This window comes from Balaenoptera musculus, chromosome 1 (genome assembly GCF_009873245.2).
Source record: "Balaenoptera musculus isolate JJ_BM4_2016_0621 chromosome 1, mBalMus1.pri.v3, whole genome shotgun sequence".
Lineage (NCBI taxonomy): Eukaryota > Metazoa > Chordata > Mammalia > Artiodactyla > Balaenopteridae > Balaenoptera > Balaenoptera musculus.
In genome coordinates this window covers 46,319,158-46,334,793 of record NC_045785.1, presented here as the reverse complement: position 1 = coordinate 46,334,793, position 15,636 = coordinate 46,319,158, and the positions used below count along the sequence as shown (strand labels likewise).

At 37.8% G+C, this 15,636-nt stretch overlaps 1 protein-coding gene across 1 annotated transcript in view; it reads left to right on the top strand.

Moving 5' to 3' along the window:
- The window catches only part of USP24 (ubiquitin specific peptidase 24), a 155,365-nt gene that overhangs the window by 34,759 nt on the left and 104,970 nt on the right, over positions 1-15,636 (top strand). The window contains 4 exon segments of the mRNA XM_036833258.1: positions 7,891-8,056; positions 9,389-9,456; positions 13,223-13,366; positions 14,048-14,170. Of these exon segments, the coding sequence (XP_036689153.1) occupies positions 7,891-8,056; positions 9,389-9,456; positions 13,223-13,366; positions 14,048-14,170 (501 nt within the window).

The following is a 15,636-nucleotide window of genomic DNA, read 5'->3' as shown; positions in this document are numbered from 1 at the left end:
TTGCATGGAATATCTTTTTCCATGCCCTCACTTTCAGTCTCTGTGTGTCCCTAGGTCAGACGTGTGTCTCTTGTAGACAGCATATATATGGGTCTTTGTTTTTGTATCCATTCAGCGAGCCTGTGTCTTTTGGTTGGAGCATTTAATCCATTCATGTTTAAGGTAATTATCGATATGTATGTTCCTTTTACCATTTTCTTAATTGTTATGGGTTTGTTTTTGTAGGTCGTTTTCTTCCACTTAGAGAAGTTCCTTTAGCATTTGTTGTAGAGCTGGTTTGGTGGTGATGAATTCTCTTAGCTTTTGCTTGTCTGTAAAGCTTTTGACTTCTCCATTGAATCTGAATGAGATCCTTGCTGGGTAGAGAAATCTTGGTTGTAGGTTCTTCCCTTTCATCACTTTAAATATATCCTGCCACTCCCTTCTGGCTTGTAGAATTTCTGCTGAGAAATCAGCTGTTAACCTTTCGGGAGTTCCCTTGTATATTATTTGTTGCTTTCCCTTGCTGCTTGTAATATTTTTTCTTTGTATTTAATTTTTGATAGTTTGATTAATATGTGTATTGGCGTGTTTCTTCTTGGATTTATCCTGTATGGGATTCTCTGTGCTTCCTGGACTTGATTGACTATTTCCTTTCTCATATTAGGGAAGTTTTCAACTCTAATCTCTTCTAATATTTTCTCAGACCCTTTCTTTTTCTTTTCTTCTTCTGGGACCCCTATAATGTGAATGTTGCTGCATTTAATTTTTTTCCCGAGGCCTCTGAGACTCTCCTCAATTCTTTTCATTCTTTTTTCTTTTTTCTGCTCTGTGGCAGTTATTTCCACTATTTCATCTTCCAGGTCACTTACCGTTCTTCTGCCTCAGTTATTCTGCTACTGATTCCTTCTAGAGAATTTTTAATTTCATTTACTGTGTTGTTCATTATTGTTTGCTCTTTAGTTCTTCTAGGTCTTTGTTAAATGTTTCTTGTATTTTCTCCATTCTATTTCCAAGATTTTGGATCATCTTTACTATCATTATTCTGAATTCTTTTTCACGTTGACTGCCTATTGCCTCTTCATTTGTTTGGTCTGGTGGGTTTTTACCTTGCTCCTTCATCTGCTGCATATTTCTCTGTCTTCTCATTTTATTTTACTAACTGTGTTTGGGGTCTCTTTTTCTCATGCTGCGGGTTCATAGTTCCTGTTGTTTTGGTGTCTGTCCCCAGTGGGTGCGGTTGGTTCAGTGGCTTGTGAAGGCTTCCTGGTGGAGGGGACTGGTGTTCCTGTGTTCTGGTGGGTGGGGCTGCATCTTGTCTTTCTGATGGGAAGGACTGCGTCTGGTGGTTTGTTTTGGGGTGTCTATGAACTTAGTATGATTTTAGGCAGCCTCTCTGCTAATGGGTGAGGTTGTGTTCCTGTCTTGCTAGTTGTTTGGCATGGGGCATCCAGCACTGGAGCTTGCTGGCCGTTGGGTGCAGCTGGGTCTTAGTGTTGAGATGGAGGTCTCTGGGAGAGCTCTCGCCAGTTGATACTATGTGGGGCTGGGAGGTCTCTGGTGGTCCAGTGTCCTGGAGTCAGCTCTCCCACCTCTGGGGCTCAGGCTGTACACCCGGCCAGAGCAGCAAGACCCTGTCAGCCACTTGGCTCAGAAGAAAAGAAAGAAAAATAATAATAATAAATTTAAAAAATAATAAAGTAAAAAAATAATAAAATAAAAGAAATAATAAAATAAATAAATTTTTTTAAAAAAGAAGAGAGCAACCAAACCAATAAACAAATCTACCAGTCATAAGAAGCACTAAAAACTAAACTAAGATAAACATAAAAATCAGAAACAAATCAGTCGCAGACAGCAAACCCCAAGTCTACAGTTGCTTCCAGAGTCCACCGCCTCCATTTTGGGAACATTTGTTCAGATATTCCACAGATGCAGGGTTCATCAAGTTGATTGTGGGGATTTAATCCACTGCTCCTGAGGCTACACAGAAAAATTTCCCTTTCTCTTCTTTGTTCGCACAGCTCCTGGGGTTCAGCTTTGGTTTTGGCCCCGTCTCTGCGTGTAAGTCGCCCTCAGGTGTCTGTTCCCCACCCAGACAGGAGGGGGTTAAAGCAATGGCTGATTATGGCTCTCTTGCTCTCTCAGGCCGGGGAGAGCGAAGGGTATGGTAGTCATAACTGGAATGCAGGGCAAGCCTGCGGCGGCAGAGGCATGACATTGCAACAGCGTGAGGCACGCCGTGTGTTCTCCCAGGGAAGTTGTCCGTGGATCTCGGGACCCTGACCGTGGCGTGCTGCACAGGCTCCCCGGGGCGGTGGGTGTGCATAGTGACCTGTGCTTGCACACAGGCTTCTGGGTCACAGCAGCAGCAGTGTTAACGTTTCATGCTTGTCTCTGTTGTCTAAGCTGATAGCCGTGGCTTGTGCCGTCTCTGGAGCTCGCTTAGGCGGTACTCTGCCTTCTGTGGGCACACAGGGAAGGAATCCCCTCTCCTCACGCACCCCAAAACAGTGGTCTCTTGCCTCTTCGGCAGCTCCAGACCTTTTCCTGGACTCCCTCCCAGCTAGCCGAGGTGCACTAGCCCCCTTCAGGCTGTGTTCACGCCGCCAACCCCAGTCCTCTCCCTGGGATCTGACCTCCGAAGCCTGAGCCTCAGCTCCCAGCCCCCGCCCATCCCGGAGGGTGAGCAGACAAGCCTCTCGGGCTAGTGAGTGCTGGTTGGCACTGCTCCTCTGTGCGGGAACCTCTCCGCTTTGCCCTCCGCACCCCTGTTGCTGTGCTGTCCTCCGTGGCTCCGAAGCTTCCCCCCTCCGCCACCCGCAGTCTCCGCCCACGAAGGGCCTTCCAAGTGTATGGAAACCTTTCCTCCTTCACAGCTCCCTCCCACTGGTGCAGGTCCCATCCCTATTATTTTGTCTCTGTTTTTTCTTTTTTCTTTTGCCCTACCCAGGTACGTGGGGAGTTTCTTGCCTTTTGGGAAGTCTGAGGTCTTCTGCCAGCGTTCAGTAGGTGTTCTGTAGGAGATGTTCCACATGTAGATGTATTTTTCATGTATTTGTGGGCAGGAAGGTGGTCTCCATGTCTTACTCCTCTGCCATCTTGAAGGTCCCCCTGTCACCTTTCACTTTTATGTTATGAAGATATGCCTTCTTTCCTTCAACCTCATGAAGCAACCTGTGTTAGCTTCAAACTTCTTCTGCAGCTTCCTCATCTTTCTCAGCCTTCACAGAATTGAAGAGAGTTTAGGGCTTTGCTCTAGGTTAGACTTTGGCTTAAGGGAATGTTGTGGCTGGTTTGATCTTCCACCCAGACCACTAAAACTTTCTCCATATAGCAGTAAGCCTGTTTTGCTTTCTTATCATTTGTTTGTTCTGTGGAGTAGCACTTTTAATTTCTTTCAAGAACTTTTCCTTTGCATTCACAACTTAGCTAACGGTTTGGTGCAAGACACCTACCTAGCTTTTGGCTTGTCTCGGCTTTCATCATGCCTTCCTCACTAAGCTTAATCATTTCTAGCTTTTGATTTAAAGTGAGAGACGTGCTACATACTCTTCCTTTCACTTGAACACGTGGAGGCCATTGTATGGCTATTAATTGGCTTAATTTTAATACTGTTGTGTCGCAAGGAGTAGGGAAGCCTGAGGAAGGGAGAGAGACCGGAAACAGCCAGTTGGTGGAGTGGTCAGAACACATACATTTATTGATTAAGTTTGCTATGTTATACAGACACAATTCTTGGTGCCCCAAAACAATTAAAATAGTAACATCTAAGATCACTTATCACAGAGCACCATAACAAATGTAATAATAATGAGATAGTTTGAAATATTGTGGGAATTACCAAAATGCAACACATAGACATGAAGTGAGCAAATGCTGTTGGAAAAAGTGTTGATAGACTTGCTGGATGCAGGGTTGCCACAAACCTTCAATTTGTAAAAAAATGTCACATCTGCGAAGCATAGCAAAGCAGAGCACTGTAAAACAAGGTATGCCTGTATTCCGTTTGTTACTAATATAGCCACTCCACCACCTTTACGTGTGCGTGATATATCTTTTTCCACCCTTTTATTTCAACCTCTTTATGTCTTTTAATCTAAAGGGTATCTGTTGTAGACAGTTGGATCACTTTTTAAAAATTCATTCTGCAAATCTCTGCCTTTTGGTTAGAGCATTTAGTCCATTTTCATTTCATATATTGCTGATAGTTATAATTTAATATAATTATTTGATAAAACAAGATTTACATCTGCCATCTTGCTATTTGTCTTCTATGTGTTGTGCCTTTTAATCCTCTAATCCTCCATTACTCCTCTGTTTTGTATTAAGTATATTTTCCAGTGTACAATCTTAATTCCCTTGTTTTTTCTTTCACTGTGTAATTTTTAAAGTTATTTTATTAGTGGTTGCCCTGTAGATTACAATTAACATTCTGACCTATAGCATTGTAATTCGAATTAATACCAACTTAATTTCAATAGTGTACAAAACATTCTTCCAATATAACTCTGTTCTCCACCACCCCCCCGCCTTTTGTGCTATTATTATCATATGGGTCACATCTGTATTCATTATAAGCCCATTAACATGGTTTTATAATTATTGCTTTGTGCATCTGTCTTTTAAATCAGATAGGAAAAGAAATACTGCATTAATCCTGTCTTTAATAATGGAATGATGAGAGGCCATGGAGGTGATGAGAATGAGGTTAATTCCACATTTGTGAATTTTTAAGAAAAAATATCTGTTAAAAAAAAAAAAAGCTTTTACTGGAAAAATATTTATTAAAATGTCAGTGTGATTAATTTATAAGTGGTGAAATTAATGGTGGGTTTTATTTTTTGCTATTCATATTTTCTACAATGAACATGTATTACTTATTTGGTAATTTAAGACAAAAACAAAGGTATTTAGAAACCAAATTATGGTACCAAGTGGAATGGGATTCTTAAGTAGAACATACTAAGTATAATTTAACTTTTTTTTTTTTACCACTATAGGTGAGTCCCTACCTCTCTAATTCATTAGGTTCTTCAAAAATCTATGTTTTTATATATTTATTTTACTAAATTATTTTAATTTTGAAATAATTCCAGGTTTACAAAAACGTTGCAAGAATAGCACAAAACTATTTTTGCAACTTTTCTGTAAATCTCAAATTATTTATATAACCTTTATATAAATTTGAAATTTTTATATAAACTTTATTCAGGTTCTTCAGATGTTAACATTTTATCACATTCTCTTTCTTCTTCTTTTTTTCTCTAAATACGAATATCCATGTATGTATAATGTGCATATGTATGTAAAAGTATGTGTGTGTTTTGTTGTTGTTTTCTCTGAAATGTTTGAGAATAAATTAAAGACATGATATCCCTTTACACTTAAATACTTCAGTGTGTATTTCTTACAAATGAGGATATTCTCTTATGTAACCTCAGTATATTATCAAAATCAGGAAATTAACATTGATCCAGTACTAAAGTCCTTTGAAGCCAAGAAGTAAAATTAAACACATCAAAATTCCTGGTTCAAGATCTAATCCAGGATCCCATGCTGCATTTAGTTGTTATGTCTGTCCAGTCTTCCTCAATCTTTCATGACTTTGACATTTTTGAAGAATACAGGCTAGTTATTTTTTAGGTTGTTCCTCATTTTGGGTTTCCTCATGACTAGAGACGGGCTGCATTTTTGGCAGGACTGTCACAGAAATGATGTTGTGCCCTTTGCAGTGCGTCCATTCAGGAGGCACATGATGTTTGTGTCATTACTGATGATGTTCAAGGTCTCCCCCCACCCCCACCCCAGGAAGCTCTTAGCTTTGGGCAGGTTTTGTTTGTCGGCTTCTAAACAATAGCGATTTATTTCTCGTGGTTCTTGAGGCTGGAAGTCCAAGATCAGGGTACCAGCATGGTTGCATTCTAGTGAGGGTCCTCCTCTGGGTCACAGGCTGCCATCTTCTTGTTGTGTGGAGAGCAGAGAGGGGATGCAGGCTCTCCTGTGACTCTCACAAGGGCAATGATCCCATTCGGAGGCTCTTGGTTTTCATAGTTGCTAAGTACATTTGATGATTTCATACATGATTTGATCTATTAACTGCCTGTAGAAATTAATGGTAGATATTTCATAGTAATGACATATTCCCATCATCCAACTGAATTCTGTTTTTATATGCCTTAATTCTACTTTGATCCTAGGTTCATAAATTTAAGCATTTAACAAGTGTACAATTTTGAGACTATCTTAAAATCTTTACATTTTGATTCTCCTCAGTTCCTTTAAGTAAAGTGGTTTATTTACAGAACTTATTAATTAAAAATATTTCTGAAAGTATTGTGTTTAAAAACTGAATTATCCCCGAACATTATGATTCTAAATTTACTTCATCCACCACCCCTCGCTCTTCACCCCCAATTATATCGTCTTCTACTCCATTTTTAATTTTTATTGCCTTCCTGTTTTTTGTCTTATTTTCATCCCAATTTAGCCATGAACCTGAAAAAAAATGTGTTGCATTCCTTTAGATATCATTCATGTGGGGTTGAAAATTGTTTTTCAGTGTGTTTTTAAATCATTTCTGCTTTATATTTATGGTCTTTCCCTTCATTGAGGCTAAAGGTGAATTTTTTTAATGGAACGGTTTTATTTTGTAATGATCAAATTATAGAGTGGATTGTGAAAATGGTTAGGTTTTCAAAGGAGCCAGGTGTTAGGCCATTTGGGAGGAGGGGTTCCGTTTGATTTACTACAGATTATTATAGCGAGAACTGATGGAAAGTTTGGCAGTTACCCCACTGATAGTTGAAACTTTGCATGAATTATTTTTCTATTTAAAAATATGTTTTAAATACCTACTTTGTGTTAAGCACTAGGTTTTAGAGATACAGAAGTGGTCAGAAACAGTCCTTGTCCTCATGGCTCGCTTGGTCTAGTGGGGGCAAACAGAATAAATCACAAATAAATGTAAAATTATATCTGTGAGTTGTGTTATGAAGGAGAAGTTCAGGATGGTAGGGGTATAAAATAATTAAAGGAATTTGACAGTGTTTAGAAGTTCTGGAAAGGTTTTTCTCTGAAAGAGTTTAGAAGGTTTAAGAGTTAAGTAGGTTAAAGAGGGCAGAAGGATGAGTTCAGGAGTAGCGGCATCCCTGTGGAGATGGACAGCAGTAGATGGATTTGAGAGAAATATAGGAGGTCTGATCACTTAGTCTTAGGGGTGGAGATGGGAGAATAGGGTTTTAAGAATGTGTCCTGATTTCTGGCTGTGCTGCCAAATGAATGTGGTGCCATTCACTGAGCAGAGAGAAGAGAGTCTAGCACTGAGGTTTGAGAAACTCCAGTGTTTGATGGCTAGGAAGGGGAGGATGTACCAGAAGAGGAGACAGAAGGAACTACAGACCCCAGAGGAGAACAGGGAAGCATGTTATCCTGGGAGGTAAGGGGAGGGAATCTAGCGTACCAAGAAGAGGAAGCAGGCAGAGGGTCAGATATTCCTGAAAAGTAAGATAAGGACTGAAACATGTCCACTGGATTGAATGATGCAGCATTCAGTGTGGTGACCTTAACAATTGCCACTTTGGGAGAGCGTGAGAAAAGGGGCTGTAGGTGGAGGTAGATTTGATATTTATAACAAGAGATTAAGAGAGTTCATTTTTGAAGAATGAGATGAGCTCACCTTCTGAGAGAGTTGGGATGCCACATTGATAAAAGCTGAGGATATTTCAGATAGTCTTGGTGAAAGATGTGATTACGAGAAAGAAATGTGGAATCCACAATCTTGGAATTAATGGGCTACCAGTGATTAAGGATCTGCTTTGTGTTAAATTGAAAATTTTTTAAGTAGTCACTAATTATTTGTGTGTGTGTGTGTTTTTTTTTTTTTTTTAAACCATAATCCCTCTTTGTCAGAAGAATGATGAAAACGGAAACTGCTCAGGGGAAGGAATTGAATTCCCTACAACAAATTTATATGAACTGGAAAGCCGCGTTTTGACGGATCACTGGTCCATACCTTACAAGCGGGAAGAGTCACTAGGCAAATGCCTTTTGGCGTCTACCTACCTAGCAAGACTTGGTAAGTTCATACCTCAGGACACAGGAGGAGTTTTCACTTTTTGGTTTTTTTTTTTTGATAGGAGGCCTGACTTTAATCTTAGCTCCTGTCATTGGTCATCTGTATTATCTTAGATCGTTTACTCTCTTAGTCTTTGTTTATCCCCTGTGGAATAAAAGCGTTGAATTAAATCAGCTATTTTCTTCTAGCTCCAATAGAGTGTAAGAGTCTTTAAAATATAATTGAAAAGGCTTATGGAAATTGAAATTAACTTTTCCACAGAAACTTGGAGCACTTTAGATTAAGGCTTAATGCAGTGGCTTTTTTTTTTTTAAAGAAAAGAAAGTAATGTTTATTTAATATTTTATGCTTATTAAGTTCTTGGCACTGTCTTAAGTGCTTTACAGATACTAAACGAATAGAGTAATAAAATATCACTAGGTTGGAGAATAAGTATCAACATAAGGAAGCATCTATATTATAAATATATTAAAGAGAGAATAATAATTTATTTTTCATATTGAATTCATTTGTAAAATAAGATGAATTGGGCCAGTGTTTTGCGAATGTTTTTTTCTCATTAAAAGTGCATAGTTTACCATTGTGATTAAATACAAGGCACATCAAAAGGAAATATTTTGACTAGCTTCCATGGTGTGTTTATGACTGGCTTCTCAGCAGCAGCATTTATTGATTGCCTGAGAGGATGCAGGTATTATGCTAAGTGGTGGGACTGAAAAAAGAAAATGTGCTCGACAGTCTCTCCACTGATAAGCAAAATCTGTCATTGAGTTTTTCTTTTAAGTGTATTCCGAAGGATAATTTTACAGTGGATTCATTCATTCATTTAGCAAGTATTTATCATTTACTCTATGCCAGGCACAATTCTGTGCATTTTATTGCACAGAGTTCAGTTTGTTTTGGGGAAGAGAGTGATTTTGGCATTTATTGAGAATATTTGTGTTTTTAAAAGAGATGTTTAGGAAAACAATAATGGCTAAAAAGTAGCTGCTGGTGGTGTTCTATTAGCTATTTAGTCAGATCATTGAAAGTTACTCTGATATGGAAACATAAGTTCAACCATTTCAGTTCTAATTAGTATTTACTTATTATACTATTAATAAATATATATTAATAATAAATATAAATGGATATATTATGCTATTAATAAATAATACTGTGACTTTCTCATCCTATTCCTTTATCAGAATGTATGTCTTCTGCTTTTAATAATTCCTTAAGAATCAAGGTTTCTATAATAAGTTCCATATGTATGAACTTGGAATGATATATATGATTTCTGCAACTACCTAAAATCTAAATAAGGCATATTGTTTCATTTATTTTACAAAGGTCTTTCTGAGTCTGATGAGAATTGTAAAAGATTTATGGATAGGTGTATGCCTGAAGCATTTAAAAAGGTAAGAAAAATGTGCTGTGCTGGTTTTTTTTTCTTTTTTGGTGGGGGTGAAGGTGAACAGGCTTTTTGCTTTAGTTTTAGTTTTTTAATATGTGAGCCCAGTTTATGAATCCTGTACAACTGAGGAATGCTCAAAACTGAAAAAAGTAGCCCTGAATATGGGGCTCAGAAATGATTTATTTCTTCTATATTTAATTGTTTGCATGTCTTTGGTCGAATATAGCTTTTACTTCCTTCTATTTAACTGCTAAAGAATAGGTTAAGACTTACACTAGGAAATTAGACATCTTACTAAACTAAGGATTGTGGCACTTAGAAAGATAATATTTATTTATCAAAATATAGGCCATTTTGTACTTAGTATTCTACTGAGACAGAAGCAGACATTTAAACTATAGAAAGTTTAACTGGATTGAGTATTGTATCTGGCAAAATGGCATGTGGATGGCAACATCTCTGTTGGAGCTAGACTGATATGCTTGCCCCCATTCTGGTCACATCTCTTATAAAGCAATTTTTCTTAACAGTGAGAATAGAAGATCACAGGACTTGTGTTTCTGAAAGCAGTCTAACTCAGCATGGTTCCCTTTTCAGGACCTGAGTCCTGAATCCCCCAAGAGCAGGGACGATGTCACAGGCACTGTTGTTTTCCCCAGCATATAGCCAGTGCCTAGTGCAGAGAAAAAGCTCAGTAAATCTTTGTTGAATGAATAAATGAGTCTCCTGCTGTCTCATGCTTCTGGGTTTTGACATCCATTTTTTGCCTCATATGCAAGTAAGTTACTACAACTACAGATGGATGAAGTTTGTATTTATTATAAAACCCAGTAAAATAAACTTCATTTGCAAACTATTATTCCCATCTGTGTCTTGACAGAGAGAATCTCCCTTGATTCAAGGCTGAAGACAGAACAAAATTAATTTTAGGAACAAAAATAGCTTCATCTTTGAAAAAAGGGAGAAATCTTTTAAAATTGTCATTTGGGCAGGGATTATAGAAAATCAAGATTTTTCTTCATTTTGGATGAATTCATCTACCATTTTGTAGTTTTAACTTTTAAGAATTTTGTTAAGAATTATAGTAGCTTTTTAAAAAAATTCCAGCACTTTTATAATGTAACATATTGTGACACCTATCATAATGTATGCATAAATTTGCAGAGAAAGAAAATTCAAGTTTATTCAGAGTCATGGAAAAGGGTTTATTCGTGTAGGGAAGGAATCTTTAGGTTGATGATCTTCAGATTCAGAGAGCCCTGGGTCAAGTCAGTCCAGCAGCAAGTTGCATATTTGGAGTATAATACTCTAACTCTGTACAGAGATGCTTCAGAGGACTGTTTTATTTTATGCCCTCAGCTGTTTGTAATAGTATAATAAATGGTCAGGTGGTTGTTGGGGGTTTTTTCCTATAAAACTGTGAGCACAAAGGTACCTTGCATTATGTTCAATGTCATTCAATTCTTACAGTTTAGAGCTATTAAAAAGATTTCTCTAAACTAGAAGGGCTACAGAATTCTGTGTGCCTTTAGACTTGTGTTTCCTGGTATGATGACTCTCTCCCTACCTTCTCTGGGCTTTTCTCACAAGCTGCCCTTTTTTTTTTTTTTTTTTTTTTAAAAAAGAAGTAAGAGTACAAATAATAAGCAATTGTGTGAATAAGGTGCACAAAAGGAGCTTTATTGTAATTTCTACTTTCTTAACCTTTCACCTTCAGGCCAGCCTGGATTCTTTTTTTTTTTTTTTTTTGGCTGCGTTGGGTCTTTGTTGCTGCACGTGGGTTTTCTCTAGTTGCAGCGAGCAAGGGCTACTCTTCATTGCGGTGTGCAGGCTTCTCATTACAGTGGCTTCTCCTGTTGTGGAGCACGGGCTCTAGGTGCGTGGGCTTCAGTAGTTGTGGCATCCGGGCTCAGTAGTTGTGGCTTGTGGGCTCTAGAGCTCAGGCTCAGTAGTTGTGGCACACGGGCTTAGTTGCTCCGCAGCATGTGGGATCGTCCCAGACCAGGGCTTGAACCCGTGTCCCCTGCGTTGGCAGGCAGATTCCTAACCACTGCACCGCCAGGGAAGTCCCCTGGATTGTTTACTAGTATATTCAGGCAGGGAAAAACATCCAGGTCTGGCCATAGTGCACAGTTATGTTTAAACTTTGTATGCCTCTTCCTCACACAGTGCTGCCTGTCTTGCCCCACCTCATCTGGAAGTTAGATAGAGCTCCATTTTCAAAGTAAAAACTGAACATATGAAATGACAACAGAGGGAGTGGTGCTTAGTCCACATAAATTTTATTGTTGTCAAATGAAGCTTCTTAAATCTTAATCTCTGCTTTATTATCAAATTTTTAAGTATAGGAAGAATATATAGGCAGGCAAAAGAATTCTTGCAAAAAATAGTAGCAAAAAATAGTAACTAATTGCCTTATATAGAATCAGTCTTATGATTATTGTTCATTTGAGCAAATAGTGCAGCTAATTGCTATAGAGAAAGTCTGGAACTGAGGTTTTCCTCTGCAGCTAAAGAAGTCTGGGCTCTTTCAGGGTCTTAACCCTCTTGTTAAGGGGTTCTCAGTGTGGCTAAGGTGAAATTTTTATAGCACAGTATTTTCCCTCTGAAGGGAAATCTTACAAAAACATGAAACCACTGTACCAATTTGCCATTATTTTATTAAGTGGAATCCTTTCATTTTCCCAGTCCCTGTTTTGGCAGTTGTTCCTGAATTAGGCTTCCCCAAGGACTTAGAAGATCAAAGATTGGGGAAATCCAAAGATGATGATTTTAGATTCTTCTGTGTGCCTTTTCCTTCCTTTTTAACAAACCTAAGCTGCTATCTGAGTATAAGATGCACCATTTTTTATATTTAAGAAAAATAGCTGCAAAGTAAACAATGTTACAGTGCTATTTTAGATTTGCTTAAACTTTTTTTAAAAATTGAATATTTCTTTTATACATACCAGAAAGGAAAATACAAGCAAAATAAATTGACAAGGTATTTCTAAAATTTTTTTCACATTCAGAGCCCTGCTGCCATCTGGTCAACAGGTGGGAAGATGCAGCTCTGTTTCTGAGATATAAATAATATGAAAAGAATGTGCATGTTCAAATCATGAGATTTCTTAGATTCCAGGAATGTTGATTAATAACGACAGCCAAAATATATTAATAATAAAACCTCGCTAATACTTTACATTCGTTAAACCTTTTGATACTTGTAACGTCTCTGTGAAGCGGGTAGGAATTATCCCTCTTTTGAGATGAGAGAACTGAGTCTCCGGGAACTCGGGTAAATTTGTTCAAGACCACACAGCTAGAAAATAGTAGTACCGGAACTGATCTCAGGTTCTTTCTTGTTGTTCACCACTTGACCTCCCCTAGTAATAATGAAAAGTAGAAAACAAACATTTTCTTTTAAACAAACTGTTTTATTTATTTATTTGGGCACCCTGCGTGGCTTGTGGGATTTTAGTTCCCAGACCAGGGATTGAACCCAGGCCCTCGACAGTGAGAGCGTGGAATCCTAACCACTGAACCACCAGGGAATTCCCCAAACTGTCTTAATATAAGGGAACTAAAGTTCAAAAAAACAAAACTAAGTGTTGACTGTGAAATAAGTCAATAAGTAGGACTACAGCTATGGGTCTTTTAAAGCAAGTCATCTGCATAAAAATAAGTATTATGATAGTAATCTCTTCATTAGTCAAGACTGAACTGATAACTGTAGATGTCTTTTCTTTCTTTTCAAGTAAGACTCTAAAGTGCCCTTTATGTTTTTATAGCTGCTGACATCAAGTGCTGTTCACAAGTGGGGTACTGAAATTCATGAAGGGATCTACAACATGTTGATGCTATTAATAGAACTGGCTGCAGAGAGAATAAAACAAGATCCAATTCCCACTGGTCTGCTGGCTGTGCTTACAATGGTACAGTATGTCTAAAATGAAGTACTTTGTGTTTTGCTTTTGTTTAAAATAACTACTACCTTCTGACTTGTAATTAATAATGAGTGATCATGATATTATCATTAAAGATATTAACTTGACTGTTCTTGCTTTTTATTTTAAAAGCAGGACAACCGTTCTGTGTTTTCAGTTTTAAAGAAATACCTTTCTAATTTTAAGCTTTCTCAGCTTTTAGAATGATTAAATAGCTTCCCTTTATGTCTCCCTGATTATTCGAATCACAAATACTGTCACATAGGGTGTTGATGTAGTTTGGTTTCTGGGCCTTTTCCCCGACTAGTAGCAGTAGCTGCACGAAGAAGGGGCGCTCGTGTTTTCCCTCCTAACTTCTGTCTTCACTGCCTTGTTGCCCATCTCTACTTGCGGCAGCCCTAGGACATCTGGAGCATTGGCATCACCGTGCCTGGATCAGACCTCCCGTCCTGCTACCCTCTTCTCTTCCCCCACAGCAAACATTGAACAGAACAGGAGAGCACCACTTTGTTCCTCAGCACTGGCTAAGGAATATGTTTTGTTGGGATACTTGAAAGATTCCATTAATGAGGGAGTCCAAGGCTATATTTTTATCTTCTTTTCTAATGCTAATATGTGTTGCTATAGAAGTAGATAATAATAATGCTCCTCTGTTCTCTTTGAATCTAGGCTTTCAATCCTGATAATGAATACCATTTTAAAAACAGAATGAAAGTGTCTCAAAGGAATTGGGCAGAAGTGTTTGGAGAGGGAAATATGTTTGCTATTTCACCTGTATCTACTTTCCAAAAGGTAAACATAGTTTTGTTTCATCCTTTGATAGATAAATGTATTGAAAAAGATTTTCTCTGCTACAGAAATGACAATTTACATGGAAGGATTAAAACAACCTATGAAAAATGACAAATACTCCATATGGTTCATAAAATTGCTTAACATTTTTTTCAGCTATTGCATATTTTTCCATAGCTGTTAATTAACATCATGAAGAACTTTAGAGATTTGAAATAATGTTTGGTGAAATGAGAAATGACTGCATGACATGAAAAGTGCCCTATTTATTGCATTACCAGAACCCCAGTTTAATGAGTGTCCCAGTTTTTTAGAGATGTTTGAGAAGCTAGAGCATTTGAAATCATTTGAAACGACTAATTATTCCCAGAAAATAAAATCTAGTAGTTAATCTCACGTATAATTTTCTTTTAAACTCGGTAAGCTTTAAAGCTTTTGTTTTTTTCTAAGCACAGACCAACATCCTCATTTTATATTTAAAGGCGTACGAAGTGCCAATAACATTATACCCACAAGGGAGTACATAATTCAGACAATTTGTTGATGAAACACTGTTTGGTTTTTGAGAGACATTTGAAAGAAGTCAATGTAGTAGATAGAAAACTTGTCCATTGATTTATCTAGAAGGCAGGGGTTCAGTTCAGCAATCATTTATTGAACATTTGCTGTGTGTCTGGCATTATTCTCGGTTTTGGAGATATAAATAAATAGTTCCTGCCCTTAGTATAAAGAGTAATAAGACATGGCTTCTAACTTACAGCATAGTGGAGGAAATAGGAAAAAAAAAAATCACAGTATAACAAACAATAGGTGCAATTATAATAATAAGTACTATGTATGGAATAAGGGGAAGGAGTTGCCACCTTGGAAGGTCAGGCAATACTCTAGAGAGGAAATGAGAGCTGAGTGGAAAGTACTGTGAGTATATCCTGTGGAATTTAGTCCCCACAACAGCTCTGTGAGTTACGTACTATTTTTACCCCCATTTTGTAGATGAGAAACTGAGGCACACAGAGGTTAAGTACTTGCCCAAGTTCACAAACCTGTTTATAGAGGAGACCTATGCAATCTAGTGCCATAGTCTGCATTCTTTATATACAGTCTTGCCTCCCAAAATACTAAAATCTTATCTTCAGTTATGTTGTGAAGATTAAATGACAAATGTATATAAAAACACTGAACACAGTGGTTCACTTTAGTAAGTACTCAGAAAATGTTCTTTTTCTCCTCCCCCCAATTTACATATACAACAATGGAGACCCAGAAATGTTGTCTCTTAATTTCTTCTCATTACCACAAAAGGAATTATCTCTCCTGCAAAGGCCCTAGATCCCCTCTTCTTTCCTCTTGCCTTCTCAAGCATTTTATGCCTTAGCCTTTCTATTCTTTCTTTGGTACCCTCAATTTTTTCCCCTTTATCAGATTATTCCCATTGTGTATAACAGAGTCTAGTATTTTCCCATCTT